The sequence below is a fragment of the Medicago truncatula genome, chromosome 6, assembly GCF_003473485.1.
Source record: "Medicago truncatula cultivar Jemalong A17 chromosome 6, MtrunA17r5.0-ANR, whole genome shotgun sequence".
In the NCBI taxonomy this organism is placed as follows: domain Eukaryota; kingdom Viridiplantae; phylum Streptophyta; class Magnoliopsida; order Fabales; family Fabaceae; genus Medicago; species Medicago truncatula.
In genome coordinates, this window is record NC_053047.1 from 41,982,392 (window position 1) to 41,997,993 (window position 15,602).

General features: G+C 31.1%; 1 protein-coding gene and 3 long non-coding RNA genes across 4 annotated transcripts; all 4 read left to right on the plus strand.

Annotated features, from left to right (window-relative positions):
- The first annotated feature begins 251 nt into the window (after positions 1-251).
- Positions 252-2,388, plus strand: LOC120575909 (uncharacterized). Its single transcript, XR_005642154.1, has 2 exons — positions 252-1,057; positions 2,176-2,388. It is a non-coding gene; the product is annotated as an uncharacterized lncRNA (long non-coding RNA).
- Positions 2,389-3,591: 1,203 nt separating this feature from the next.
- LOC120575956 (uncharacterized) lies at positions 3,592-5,058 on the plus strand. The gene is made up of 3 exons (XR_005642201.1): positions 3,592-3,953; positions 4,559-4,641; positions 4,744-5,058. It is a non-coding gene; the product is annotated as an uncharacterized lncRNA (long non-coding RNA).
- Positions 5,059-8,839: 3,781 nt separating this feature from the next.
- On the plus strand, positions 8,840-11,201 carry LOC120576124 (uncharacterized). The gene is made up of 3 exons (XM_039827126.1): positions 8,840-9,213; positions 9,333-9,804; positions 11,157-11,201. Exons 1-3 carry the CDS (start codon positions 8,840-8,842, stop codon positions 11,199-11,201), a joined length of 891 nt encoding a protein of 296 aa, XP_039683060.1.
- A 573-nt stretch (positions 11,202-11,774) lies between these two features.
- On the plus strand, positions 11,775-13,658 carry LOC11435606 (uncharacterized). Its single transcript, XR_005642202.1, has 3 exons — positions 11,775-11,845; positions 11,949-12,017; positions 13,259-13,658. It is a non-coding gene; the product is annotated as an uncharacterized lncRNA (long non-coding RNA).
- The last annotated feature ends 1,944 nt before the right edge of the window (positions 13,659-15,602 follow it).

Consider the following 15,602-nt stretch of genomic DNA (forward strand, 5'->3'; position numbering starts at 1 on the left):
CACCAATTGAGCATATTTTCATCATATACCCATTTTTCATACTTTGAACATGTAATTCAACCAACAACAATTCAATTATTTATAACTTCATACATCTAAACATGGCATCATAATTAGAGCATGAATTTCATCATTTATGAACAATTAATCAATTCATCCAATTAAGCACTTTTCATACAAATAATTGAAAATTACAATAAGTAATTATGATGAATTCTAACCCCCTTACCTTAGTAGGTTAATCTCTCTAGCTTAGGCTTCAATTTTGCTCCTAGCTCTTCTCCCAACCCTTGATTCTTCAAGTCCTCTTCTCTCTAACCCTTTTCTCCTCTTTCTCCCACTTTCTCTCTCTATTCTCTCCAAAAATATCTTATGAATGAAAGTATGAGGAAATTTCTCATAAGTGTAGGTTTTTATATCAAGTCTCCTTAATGGACCCAACCCTCCACTTAATGGACTTAACCCATTTCTATTTACATCTTGAATGTTTCTACACTCTAACGGTAATTCACTAAACCTTAAATATTACTCTAGTAACTTAGTAAAACATCGGTTCTCACTACTCACCAAAAGTAATTCTCACCAAAACTTATAATTTACCTGTTCTCACAAAATGACCAAAATACCCTTCTAACACAGAAACAATGAAAATGCACCTAATGATGAATAATCACACACAAACACATAAAACACATAATAAAAATAATTAAAATAAATCTAGCTAAAAATCGGGTTGTTACACCTTATACATTATAAATTTATCAATGACAGACTTGGAGGAAAAAAGAGTATACTGTTCTTGCTTACTCTTAAATGAAATAAATAAAAATGAACTTATAAATCAACAATTGGAGTTGCCTTAATCAGAAAGAAAATTCTAACCCTAACAATTGAAGTAAACAAACAAACGAGAGAAGTTGAATTCAGGGCTTCAGAGATTTATTTTCAAATTACAATAAGGAGGATGCACCGGAAGAAGTCGAATTTTTATTAAACATGAGAAAATCTATCTCATATTTAATGTTTAGGGTTTATTTGATTTCTTCCTTTTAAAATGGTTCTTTTTGATTTTCTCACTTCAATAAATAATGATATATTTTTTATTTTTTTTTGTATTATTAGTTATACCAATATATAAAAGTAACCTCAAAGTTACATACCAATATATAAAAGTAACCTCAAAAACATAATTTACACGACCAAAATGGGTGAAACCGCTCATGAATGAATGAATATTGAAAATGAGTTTCTTCTAGTGTACTCTGATGAAAACTATTTCTTCTTGCTTTTCAAGACAACAACCAAATTCAAAATTATTAGATTAACATCGCACTACACTCCCCAAACATCTCCTCCATCCACACAAATAACCGACGTCATCATTTCCAAGCATCAGCCCTGATAGTCCACCCTAAAGCATACATCTTAGCTACTGTCCCCAATCGATTCTCACCTAAATCAAATAATCTTCTAAACCTATCACATAAAACACCTATTTTCATCCAAACATCAGACTAAAAAAGTGTAGTTGTCCCATCACACAAAGAAAAGAGTCTTCCTTTGTAGATTGTTGATAGACATAGGCGTGCTTTCTTGTTTTTGTTTTTTCCTCAATTGTAAAAGAAAAAAGTGTGTTTCCATGGTAGATTTTTATTGAGAAATGTTATCTCGACAACCTTTTTATTTTTAATTACTTATTTCTCTCTCTTATAAATGTTGTTTTTGAGATGTTCAAATAACATTCAATTCTTCATTTGAATTTTATCAAAAACCTTAAAGAATTTATAATATGAAAAGTTTGTCATATAACAAATGTTCTAAGGTGTCGTCGGTCTTAGTATCTCCCCGATCATCCAGTTTAGGATCATGTCATGGATAGCTTATGATTAGGTCTTGACACGTTTATCGTATCTTGACGTAGCGGTCTTAGGTTCCCTTGACCGCCATGACATGTAGAATGTAAGACAAGACTTATGAGTTATGACACGAAGAACCTATGACGGATCTAGTATGCACGACCGTCTAAGTAAGCATATTCCACACACGTATAATCAATCGACAGGTTGTATTGTAGACACGTGGTGACCCTAGATTTTCCCCGAGGTTACCTATAGCGTAGGATTAGGTAGAACCCATTGAGACATTATGTCTCATCCCAATCCTTATTTGTTTCAGATCAGCAGGCTGGCTAGCAGGATGTAACAAGCTTGTGGCCGAATGGATATTCAGCAAGGATTCGTTTGTACCCTCTGCATGATGTTCTTTATGGATTTAAGAGTGTTTTACTATATTTTGGATAGATAGTGTTGTATTATTCTATGTATGAACGCGAATTGTTGTGTATAATATTCATTCGAATTCTTTATGTTGTAAATTTTAATGTATCCAGTACTAAAGATAATGCACATGCTAAACTTTTTAGATACGTTTAGTGTGGCTGTTACAATACTTTAATGGTGTAGTCCATAATTGGTTCCGGCGGGATTAAAATATGGTTCTGAAGGTGCTTACTGATAAACGCGGGAAAGTTCTCAAGACTGTTCCTAAATTTTGGCTACATGCTTTTACGGCCCATCCAATCATTGTCAACCTTTTGAACAACAAGGATCACGAGATTTTTGATGAGTATCTTAGTTCTATTGAGGTTGAAGATAATCAAGATGTTAGTACAGCCTATTCAATCACCTTTAACTTTAATGACAATGCCTATTTTGATAATCAAAGCATTGCAAAGTCTATTATTTTCATTTAGTTTAGTTGACGTAAAATCTATATCTATATAGAAGACATATTCAAATAGCTAGCCCTTATTTTCAGCACATGCAAATTTAGTTTTCTTGCTGTGGATATAAAGCATGCATAATAACTCTCTGCACTCCACACACAACAATTCATGTTAAAGAGTTGTGAAGCCCATATACTTTAAAATGGATGATGTACCATATCCCCTGCGTATCATGCACCGATACTTGCCCGATACTTCTCGATACGTATCAGGAGAGTATCAGAAGATTAAATGTTACTTTTTTTAAAAACAATTCTCCAATCCTTTTCAGATACATCTGGGATACGAGCAATTGGCGGTGGAAAACTAATTTGTGCGAGCTACCTGATGTTTCTATTATATTTGGTATATATGTAATTGACTAAGTAATGATGTTTTCTATTTATGATATATCATATATGTAATTGACTAATCGTCGCTTTCTTTATTATTAATATTACTTAGATTTATACGTCTATTGTTGTCGTTGTTTGTTTTAAAACGATGCTATTGTTGATTGTTTTGTGAATGCAATTTCACTGATGTGCCTTATCGTTTTTCTATGTCTGTTTGGTCTAGGTTTTGCGCCAATTTTTGTTGCTTTTGAGTTTTAGTCCATATTTTGTATTTTGAGTTTTAATATGTAGTTAAATTTATTTTTTTATTGAAGTATCCCAGCCGTATCGTATCTTGAATTTTAAAATTTTCCCTTATCGGCATATCAGTGCCGTATCGTATCAGTATCATATCATGTATCTAGGCTTCATAGCTAAAGAGCCTTTAATTGCAAATTTATAGTGCATGGCAATGTAGTATTTCCATATTCAACTTCATTCCTTAAAGAGACTGCAGGAAAGAACCATAACCAAACAAGCACACCTATTTTATGCAGCAGGAATCATCACAAACATATGAAAAATATAAAAATTAAATTTTTGTCTTAAAATTTGTACTTGGTTAGGAACCATAACCTCCTTCGTATGTTTCCATGTGGATACTTATTGTTGTGTAGGTAGACGAAAAGATGCAAACACTTGAAGAGGAGATGAAATTTTAAGCTACAGGGTTATTAAATTTCATTTTTACATTCCATAGATATTTTATTTACGTTATTATGAGGTAGGCGATATATGGATTGGCTAGCATATAAGTTACTTGAGTCAATTTCGTACACTATGAAATAACAATAGTAAGTTTCCTCGATCTTTTAATGAAGCATTCCTCTTTTTAATTATGTTAATTTCACATATTTATTATGTGATAACTGATACGTTTGTATACTATTTCTTTCTCTATTTTTTGTTTTTGCTTTTTGTTTCCATCTTTCTGTAAATAGTTTGTGACTTTCGTTCTTTTCCTGGAACATCTTGTGATAGGAAGAAGAACGTTTTGATTGAGCAATTTATTCCAATTTAACTTCTTCAAAAAAAAAAAAAAAACTTATACGTTTGTGAATGTTTAAAATTGATAAAAAAAAATCTTGTATTTTTTTATTAGATTCTATATTTAAACTTATTATTGGGAAAGTGTGTCACATATTCCCAAATTTTATTTTATTTTTTGTAATTTTCCCTTTGCTATCTCAAAAAGGTAAAATAAAAATTATTTCATATAAATGAAATTTTGTTATGTGACCTCCTGTTTAATTTTGTCCAAAGGACAAACATAACACTTCAATGTAGTTAGAGATATTTTACAAAATCTTATAACAACTATTTAATTTGTATAAAGAAATCATGTGCTTTATACATTATAAATTCATCAAATCCTTCTTTATTTGTTTCATGCAAAAAGGAAAAATATGGCTAAAGTCACTAAGTTTGGTTATATTATAATCCACTTTCTTTCACTATTTTTCCTTGCAATGAACGTTGCAGGTAAGTCATCTTTCATTATTTTACAATTGTTTTTTATACTTCTTACGTAAGCTTTTATCCCCTTTAATTACTAAAATTTTTACCTTCTTTTTATCATCATAGGAGGTCGTGAATGTCATGCGAACTCTCATTGTGTAGGTAAAATTACCTGTGTGCTTCCTCAGAAACCGGAATGTTGGAATTATGTATGTGTTTGTTATGATTCAAATAAATATCGTTGATGATAAAGTGTTCCATGTGTAGGAATTACACATGTGTTTGTCATAATTCAAATAATTATGAATGTTCTATGACATGTCATTTAACTAATGAGTTGGCATTCAATAATTGAATTTGTTTTGTATTTATTTCCCTTTAATAATTTCACAGATTTTGTGGTCTTTGATGATGGTAATTTAAAAAACATTGTGCAGTAAATAATATTATTAAGATTATCTTCTTTGTCTTCATTTTATATTAATATATTTATTGTTACTTTAGTTAATTGTTTGTAGGATACAATGAAAGAGTTCTTTTTTAATCGAACTTTAGTTAATTGTTACTTTAGTTAATCGAACCTGAGATCTCTGGAGGAGCGAACTCCAAGATCCCAAGTCAACCACTAGGCCAATCCCAAATAGATTACAATGAAATAGTTAAGTTAAATAAATAATAAATTTAACAACTTTTAGTATAGTTTAATATTATCAAAATTGATTCAATACAATTAATGGTATATAAACGATATATCCCCTAAAAAAATGCATATAAATGATCCTTATTTATTAATTTCGTTTGGTCTGCAACAATTTAACCTAATTTTTTTCCGCTCATTTGGTTTATTAGGTTTGCCATTATTTAACCTAACAAATTCCATCTAAAAACAAATGCATCGCACCAATTTCATTCATATCCTCTTGCCTTTTTCCGTTTTTTGAAGAAAATATTTTCTAACTTATCCTTATTTATTAAACCTAATTTTTTCCCTCTCATTTGCTTTATTAGGGTTGCAATTATTTAACCTAACAAATTTCATCTAAAAAAATGCATCGCACCAATTTCATTCCTATCCTCTTGCTATTTTTTTTTTTTTTAAGAAAATATTTTCTACACTTATTTGGTGTTGCACGTTTGTTGTAGAAACTATGAGCATATCAATGATCACGTTTGACACCTTCTATTTTATACTTTTTTTTCGGCTACCCTAATTTCCATCTAAACTTGGTTATATATACCCGAATTATTGATAGGATTACCGAATTTTCTTTTATAATATTTTCGAATTTCATACATTTTATGAAATGTTTTATTTTGTCTACTATGGAGTATCACGTGTTATTTTTTTCACCATTACCTATTATATAGTGCATTTTATTATCTGTATGTCAATCCCTTTACATTAAACCCGAGCTGAGCACGGGTCAAAAATCTAATATATATAAACAATGTAACACACAATTTTCTCAAATAGATAATATTTCTTTTTTTATTATTTTAAAACAGTTCATAAGGCTTACTAAAAGAATTCATGGCCATTTTTAATATAAAATCAGTAAAAATCACTTTCTTTCGAAAGCATTTTACAAAATGACAACCTGAATCAAGTACTATATTTTATTAATCGTTTTCGAGCCATGAGTTTTAAACTCCAATCTTACACTTTGTAAAAAAATAAATATGAAATTGTGTATAAGCATTGATTTTCCATTGCAATATCATTTACACAAAATAGCAAGTTTGGTTACGCGTCCAAATAGTTTCGATGTCGAATTCACCGAATGTTAATAAGCTACATAGTTTAGCTTCACACTAAACGCATGGTTGCATTCACGCCACATCTGTACCAAACACTGGCTAAGTCATAACATTGATTCCTAATGAACAAGAACAAATTAAACAATAAACTAGTAAAATAACTAATAGATCGAACAGGCACATACATAATCAAGAGAAATATTAGAATGTTATGGATACTTTAGAGAGTTTAGTTAAAATTAATAAAAAGTTTTACCATTCTTTTATAGTTTCCACTCTAAAGTATCCATAACATTTTAATATTGAAAATAGGAATCCGGAATCCACCAAAAATTGAGAAAAACTTTCTAAAATATTATTCAATAAATAAAAAGTTTCCTCCTACAACTGTTAAGTTTAAATAGGAAAATAACAAAACCCAACTGGGCCAAAAATAATAAACTAAAACAAAAAAAGGAAATTACTAAAATGCTAAAATAAAAATATTTTAGAAAATATTATGGAAACCCTCCTACATCAATCATCTATACGTATTGCTTATGTTGGTGAGAATAATAAAATTCATTGTTGAATATGTTCTTTGTTTGGTAAAATGATGAAAGTATTTTATGAACGTATCCAATCTGACGCATTCTATTTTTTCTTTATTGTGGTATTGTTGTGTGTTTGTTACTGTTGAAGATTAATTCATATTTCAATCTTAGTTAGTAGGTTTAGTTAGTGAAGGTGTTAACCTAACTTTAGAGAGTTTTTTTTCAATTTTTGGTGGATTCCGGATTCCTATTTTCACAAGTTTTTCGCTTGCCAACTTATTTATTTCAATCAAGGTTTAGCGCTTGCTAGCCTACGCTTCTAATTGCGTCAGTTGGTATCAGAGCAGGTTTCTCCCGTTCTTTTCCTAACTTAATCAGCCATGGGACACTACTAGAAAAAGCAAAATTAGCGAGGGAAATTAGTGACCGAAAAAATGAAATTCCTCATAAATTTCTTGGTCGCAAAATTTAGTGACGGAATTAGAGAGGGATTTTACGTTTTCCCTCACTAAATTTAATTTTTTTAGTAGTAGGAGATCAGTGAGTGAAGAAAATCACGGCTTTAACTGTGGCCGTCAAAGCTTTGTCAGATCAGATGGCGTTCCACGTGGTAGAAACAATCGAATTGTTGAGGATTCAAGTTCTTTAAAGATAGAGAAAACTGATTTCGAAGAGAAAATATCAAATCACTTGAAGAAGCTGCAGATTTTACAAGAACATGTCAATTCAGTTAAATCTATTGAAAAGGATCACAAATCAAGAAAGTGGAGGAGGTAAAACTACACGTATGGATGCAAAAGGGAAAATAACAAGTTTAATTAGTTGCTAAAAATTAAAGGACTATAACTTGGCAACCAAAATAGAGGAAGCAATAAAAAATAACGAGAATTTGGAGGCTATCACACAAGAAAGTATCTGAATAGAGGCAACTAGGTTGGAATATTCAATGCCTCACACTTATCGGGTTACTTATGTTTCTCATGTGGATGTGTGGGATATTCGCGGTGGAAGAGCATCTATTACATTCCTTCAATGGCATATAATGTCACCTGCTATGTTTTCCAAAGCGTACCATCTTTTCATTTCATTCAATGGGACCTTGGAGGGTGGTCTCCTGTTCATTGGAGGAGTCAACATGCATGAGAAGTTCTTTATTAGAGGTCGAGTTCTTTAGAGGTGGTGGGGCTGACGTATGAGGGTTTCCATAGTATTTTTATTTTAGCTTTAGTTTTAGTAATTTTCTGTTTGTTATTTTTGGCCCATTAGGGTTTTGTTATTTTCCTATTTAAGCTTAACAGTTGTAGCCTAGGAAGAAACTTTTATTAATTCAATAATATTTTATATAGAGTTTTCTAACAGTTGTAGCCTACGAAGAAACTTTTATTCATTCAATAATATTTTATAGAGTTTTCTAAATTTCTGGTGGATTCTATAACACTATTTTCAGATGTTTGTCACTTGCAAACTTGTTCTTTTCTATCTAGGTTTAGCACTTGTTAGCCTACGTTCCGACTGCGTCAGTTGGTATCAGAGCAGGTTTCTCCAGTTCTTTTCCTAATGTGATCAGCCATGAGAGATCAACCAGTGACAAAAATCGCGGCTTTAACTGCAGCCATCAAAGCTCTGTCAGATTAGATGGCGGCGTTGACAGCTAAGGTTGACGACCACAACAACAACAACAACTGAAACAATCTGAACAGGGAAGGAGTACAAATTTTGGTTATTAGGGCTCATAATAACAACCATACTACTGTTATGTACAGAAAATCTGAACATACCCGTGAATCTGATTTAGTAGAGTATGAGCATAGACATTACAAAACACTGAAGGATGATTACTACAAGTTTAAAATCTTAGATTCGATATATCGTTGTCCATTTTGTTACAACAAAGATTACTCTTTGACCGACCTTTTGAGAATGATTTCATAATGGCAGGTAACTCGCGTAAGACGGATAAAGATATTGCCAAACACTCTGTTTTGATAATGTATATTCAAAGGTATCTTAATGTTAAAGTTGATGAAACATTTACCATCATCAATAATGCTGCTTTCCGGTTCCACCCAAGATGTAAAAGGTTGAACTTAATTCATGTGTGTTTTGCTGATGATTTGCTGCTATTTTCTAGAGGTGATGTGAATTCTGTCTCACAACTTTTTGAAGCTTTTAGCTTGTTTAGTGCTGCTTTTGGCCTTAAAGCAAATCAGGTTAAGAGCTCAATTTATTTGGGAGGTGTATCCATGAGCTTTCAAGATGCTATTGTCACTAAGTTTAACCTCATCAAAGATGAGCTTCCTTTTCGGTACCTTGGGGTCCCCTTGTCATCCAAAAAATTATCTGTTATTCAGTGTCAACCTTTGGTGAAGAGGATTATTTGTAGAATCGAAAATTGGTCTTCTAGGTTGTTATGTATGCTGGTAGGTTACAACTTATCAAATCAGTCTTGTTTGGTGTTCAAACTTATTGGAGTCAGGTTTTTGTGCTTCCTCATAAGGTTCTAAAACTTATTCAAACAGCTTGTAGGGTATTTGTCTGGACCGGAAAATCTGGCACTTCCAAAAGAGTTCTTATTGCTTGGGAGCGTATATGTCTACCTAAGACAGCTGGTGGGTGGAATGTAATTGATTTGAAAGTTTGGAATCAAACTGCAATTTGTAAACTTCTTTGGAATTTGGCCAACAAGAAGGATGTTTTATGGGTGAAATGGGTTCGTGAATATTACACTAAGGGGAGGAATGTGCTACTCATGGATGTGTCTGCACAAGCTCCATGGGTAATAAAAAAAGTCTTTGGTGCAACAAAGACTATTTCAAGTGTTGATGGCAGTATTTTTCAACAAGCTAATTTCTCTATTAAAAGAATGTATAATGCTTTAAGAGGTGACTTTGCAAAGGTTGGTTGGAGGAAAATGATATGTAATAATCCAGCCCCTCCAAAATGTTTGTTTGAGGTGGAACCAAACAATAAAATGCACCTCAAAGGAGTTGAATTCCCTCAAAACATTCCCCCATCCAAACACACTCTAAGTGTATTTGAAGTATTATATGATTATTTATCATGTTGCTAATTCAATTTTCAAAAAATCATTTTATAATATTTGTAATTTAAAAAAGAAAAGTAAACCCCCCTCCCTTCCACTCCTAAACCCTCCATCCAAACACACCCTTAGAGTTCAATTTTTTTTATCCAAACATACCAAAACAAACAAAGTAACATTACAACTCAAGCTAAACCTTGTCTTTTGGACTACTAAATATACATATATAGATATTATGATAAATCCTTATCTCAAAAAAGTGCAGTGGAGATAAAACAAGAAATTACTTCAAAGGCAATAAATTGACTAACTAGCCTTGGTTTTTCATCATCTCATAACGAATTTCTAATATATATGGAGCAACATGACGACCTTGTATCATGTAGTGAACATATGATCTAAGGGTGATCAGATGAACAACTTGACATATATATATATATGGAGGGACGTTAGATCCCATCGAACTAGCTAACCACTTTAAGAAAACCCTTATTCCAATAACTGATAATTAATGAGAATTAATCCAACAAAGAAATAGAGAGGATTCAATGAATCACAATTACCATTAAAATCTGCAATCAAAACCTTTAATTTTCAATAATCAACTTAACTGTTTTGCAATGAAATCAAACTTGAAAACTCCCCCTCCCATTTTACATTATTTACTGTTTTAATAAGTTTAGGTAGTTGCCTAGTTAAAACGACAATTTCCGTATAGACGATTTTACTTACTACTTTATTACTAGAAAACAGTCTGGTGCACTTCCTGAATTTAGTTATCAATGATTAGGGTGGATCTTACATTCTTTTGCATGATGTTGATGATTGATGTTTAATGTTTATTACTACCTCCGTCCCTAATTATAAGACCCTTTTGAGAATTTTTTTGTCCCTTTTTATAAGACCATTTTGCTATTTCCAACTACATTAATTATTTCTTTACATACATGCCCCTATTATTATACATCTTTTTCTTCAATCAACAATAAATAACATATTGAAAACATAAACCAACTCTCTCTCTTAAAGGATAAAATTGTAAAAACAATAGTAATTGCAAACATATTTAATACAAATATCCACTATCTTAATTCCCGTTATTTTTTCAAAAGGGTCCTATATTAGGGACGGAGGTAGTACTAGTTTTACTTTATTGGATATGATTTCTCACTTCCCATGTTTCCATATAATTACTCATTGTTGTATAGGTAGATGAAAAGATGGAAACACTTGAAGAGGGGACGGAAGTTTAAGCTACAGAGTTACCTAAATTTCATTTTTACAGTCCATAGTTTTTTTTAACGTTATTATGAGGTAGTCGATGTATAGATCGGTTAGCAGATAAGTTACTTTAGAGTCAATTTTGTACACTATGATAAAACAATAGTAAGTTTTCTCGATCTTTTAATGAAGTATTCATCTTTTTGCTTACGTTAATTTCACATGTTTATCATGTAATAACTTATCTGTTTATGAATGTTTTAAATTGAAATTTTTCTTGTATTTTTTATTAGATTCTATATTTAAACTCTTTCTCAATAAAGTGTGACACATGTTCCCAAATTGTATTTCATTTTTGTAATTTTCCATTTTCTATCTCGAAAGGGTAAAATAAAAATTATTTCACATAAATGGAATTTTTTTATGTTACCTCTTCACTAATTTTATCAAAGGGACAAACTTAACTCTTCAATGTAGTTAAGACACATTTTACTATGTCTTATAACAACTATTTAATTTGTGTAAAGAAACCGTGTGCTTGATACATTATAAATTTATCAAATTATTTTTTATTTATTTCATGATAAAGAGAAAAATATGGCTAATGTCACTAAGTTCGTTTATATTGCGATCTACTTTCTTTCACTATTTTTCATTGCAAAGAACGATGCCACCGGTAAGTCATTGTTTATTATTTTAAAATTTTATTCTTAACTTATTACCTAACCTTTTATCCCCTTTAATTAGTAACATTTATATCTTCTCTTTTATCATTACAGCAACTTTTTGTCATGACGACTCTCATTGTGTAACAAAAATTAAGTGTGTGCTTCCTCGGACACCGCAATGTAGGAATGAAGCATGTGGTTGTTATCATTCCAATAAATTTCGATGACGATAAAATGTTCCATGTGTGAATTACACATGTGTTTGTTATAATTCAAATAAATATCGCTGATGATAAAATGTTACATGACATTTCATTTAACTAATGATTCGGCATTCAATAATTTAATTTGTTTTGTATATGTTTTTCTTTAATAATTTCACAGATTTTACCCTCTTTAATGATGGTAATTAAAATAAACATAGCGCGCTAAATAATATTATTTTGATTTACTTCTTTGTCTTTATTTCATAATAATAAACTTACCGTTACTTTAGATAATTATAGGATACGTCCTTGTGAACATAGCTCAGCTGATTTGAACAATGCATAATATATGCAAGTTCCATGGTTCGAACCCCGGCCACCAAAAAAAAAAAGATAATTATTGGTTACAATGAAATACTTACATTAAATAAATAATAAATTCAACAAATTTTAGTATAATTTAATACTATCAAAATTGATTCAATACATAAACGACATATCCCCTAAAAAAAGTACATAGATGATATATATAAACAATGTAACATACAATTTTTTCAAATAGCGAATATGAATTTTTATTATTATTTTGATACAGCTTATAAGGCTTTCACTAAAGTAATCCATGGTCATTTTTAACATAAAATCAGAGAAAAATACTTTTATGTCAAAAGTGTTTTACGAAATGATGACCTGAATCAGATATTATACACTTTGTGAATCAGAAATACTTTTAGCATCAGCATAGCATTCAAAAAAGTGACGACAATAAAAGCCTTGAAGTTATACACTAGAATCCAACTGACGCTAAAATAGCATCTACAAATGTGGATGCTAAAATTGATGCTAAAAGGTATTTAAAGTGTTGACGCTACTTAGCGTTTGGAATTTGTGGATGCTAAAAAATTACTTTTGAAATCGATTATGAATTAACCGAAATATCTAGGATTTTTTTAAAAAAAAATTGTCTACTTCAACCACAAATATGCATAACCAAAATTTCCTAGATAGCCATAATTTTATACAAACACACATACAACATTCTTTTCTAGAGTCATTATTGTCTCTAAAGCCATTCCAAGTGATGGAAAATATTATCTCGTATCTGTTTTCTTTTGAACCATGGCTACTATTCTAACATGCATGAATATTTTTCTGCAACTATATTCTTTTGTAATGTTTAAAGATGTTTTGATGAATGATGTATTTGAATTGAAGGATTGGACTACTACCTACACCATGGATGCAAGCCACCTATAAGATAGTTGATTTTGGGATCTCTAAGATGTTTAAGAATACTGATAATGGAAATGCAGAATCCGCAATGGTTCTTATTGATCCAGCGTTAGTCCTCATCCAAATGATTATTTTACATTTTATTATGTCAGTATTGCAATCACAACCAAAAATTGCTCACTTAACAATAAATGTGATAATTAGAGAATGTATTTGAATTAAGAACTTATTGAATTATTCATAACTTGTTCTGAAAATATTATTACTCATAATAACATAGGGTCCTGCTAACCGGTACCTCCGGGGCACGGGTTAAGCATACCATAAAAGGAAACTGTTTCTGACTTTATTATCAATTAATTACACAATTTCAATGCATTAACTACTATATAATTTCCTTTTTCATATCCTTAACCAGTGCCCGGGGGCATTAGCGTTTCCCAATAACATATAAGAATGTCGTTAGGACTATTAAACATAACAAAAATCGATCGGTTAAACATAACAAATACTGATCAGTTCATTCATGAATTGCCAATCACACTTCAATTATTTCCGCTTCGTTTTTTTTTTCAAGCAGCTCTAATCTTCGGTTCGGTTTTAGTTTTTTTTTTTTTTTAACAAACTTAATATGATTTGACAATGGCAATTTGAAAAGTTATAGTTCAAGTTTTTGTAAAAGTAGTTCTGGTTTGATTGGAAAAACAGAACCAATACGCCAAAAGTCCATACCTGTTCGGTTCGGTTTAAAAAGAACCACTAACAATTTAGTTTGCTTTAACCAAATTGTTGTAACGGTTTAGTTTCGCTCGGTTCAATTTTCTTCCATTACTGGACCATTATAAATAGTCTTTCCTGTCACCAGTGATGAATAGTCCTAAAATGAGATGATCTCCGATTGATTCGTCCTTTCTCTTGCAAGTTGTATGTACTAAGTTTCGAAGGTCTCGTTTAGTTTTGTCCTTTCCCTTACCGAAGAATACTTGTTTTGGCCTGGTATCACACATGAAACAAAACTAAACAAAGTTATTAGTAGGACAGAATCAATCAGAATTATATATATATATATTTAAAAATTGGTTTTAAAACAATAATGAAAATAAAAAAAATAAAAAATAAAAAAGTAATAAAAAAAAACATATACGATTAAGTAATTTAAATTGCCTTTGTCGAAAACATCAACAATCTCCGTCAACGGCGTCAAAAATTTGATGGTTGGATTTGGGCAATTCTACCAAATCGTTTACCAAATAATAAAGTGTAAGTAGAGTATCGTATCCACAAGGATTGACATTTCAACTAGGCAATTCATGTTACTTTTTTGGAAACAATAAAATAAAATAAAATAAAATAAAAGATAAAGGGGGTTTTGCAAATTAGTCTATTTGCAGCATAGCAAGAGTTTAGGAGTTAACCTCTTTTTGATTGCAGGATGTTAATGACGGTTACGATTATTCGAATCTCCTTCATTCATTTTTTGTTGTTAATTAATGGTCAAGCATTATTCAGATTTTACGTCTTCTATCTAAGTGATGAGTTCGTAGAGTTTTACTGCCTATCAGGTGTCAAGTTGCACCTACTGTCACACGGGTTTGTGCGTGTGAGGCCTTACCTCAGAGGTCTGGTTCATTCTCCTCCACGTATTGAGTGGCAACCTTACTTTGGAGTTTCTACACAAGTTAGTGTTTACGGTCGTCAATCTAAGATACACTTTCGCGCTAGAGGTACATGTAGGTCTTACTCTCTCATACGTATTGCAATCAATGAAGGACATTAGGGTTCCTAAATTCGCTATATCCTAGAGGTTCCCTCGTCAGCTAAATCTTAGAAGGACATCAACATATTCTCGCTATTGGTAGTTCTACAAACGGGCAGCCCTATCTCGTCTACCTTACAAAGGATTGATTTAAAAAGAATAAAGTTACTATGTGGATTTAAATCTTGAGCTCTTACGTTTTCCTAATTATGTGGTCTGTTATTAGTTACTTCTTGATTCAGGTAGGTATTCACCAATATTAGGTATGTTGCCTTTCTAAGTACTGTTATCTCAAGTTTGGTTCGCTCGGAAGAAGAAAAGTCTTACGTTACAGTAAAATTAAATAGGATTCATAAAATAAATGAATAAAAAAACTTATATTAAAATAATCCAACAAACAAAATAGAGATTCATCTTAGAACCCAACCCGAAAAAGGTTTATTTACGTTATTATGAGGTAATCGATGTATGGATCGACTAGCATATAAGTTACTTTAGAGTGAATTTCGTACACTATGAAATAATAGTAAGTTTCTCGATCTTTTAATTAAGCATTTCTCTTTTTAATTA

Excerpts from the sequence above, each read along its gene's own strand:
- LOC120576124 (XM_039827126.1), top strand. The coding sequence starts at position 8,840 with ATGGCAGGTAACTCGCGTAAGACGGATAAAGATATTGCCAAACACTCT. Across the intron at positions 9,214-9,332 it reads AAAGATGAGCTTCCTTTTCG|GTTACAACTTATCAAATCAG; the intron begins GTACCTTGGGGT and ends GTATGCTGGTAG. Across the intron at positions 9,805-11,156 it reads TAAGAGGTGACTTTGCAAAG|GTAGATGAAAAGATGGAAAC; the intron begins GTTGGTTGGAGG and ends ATTGTTGTATAG.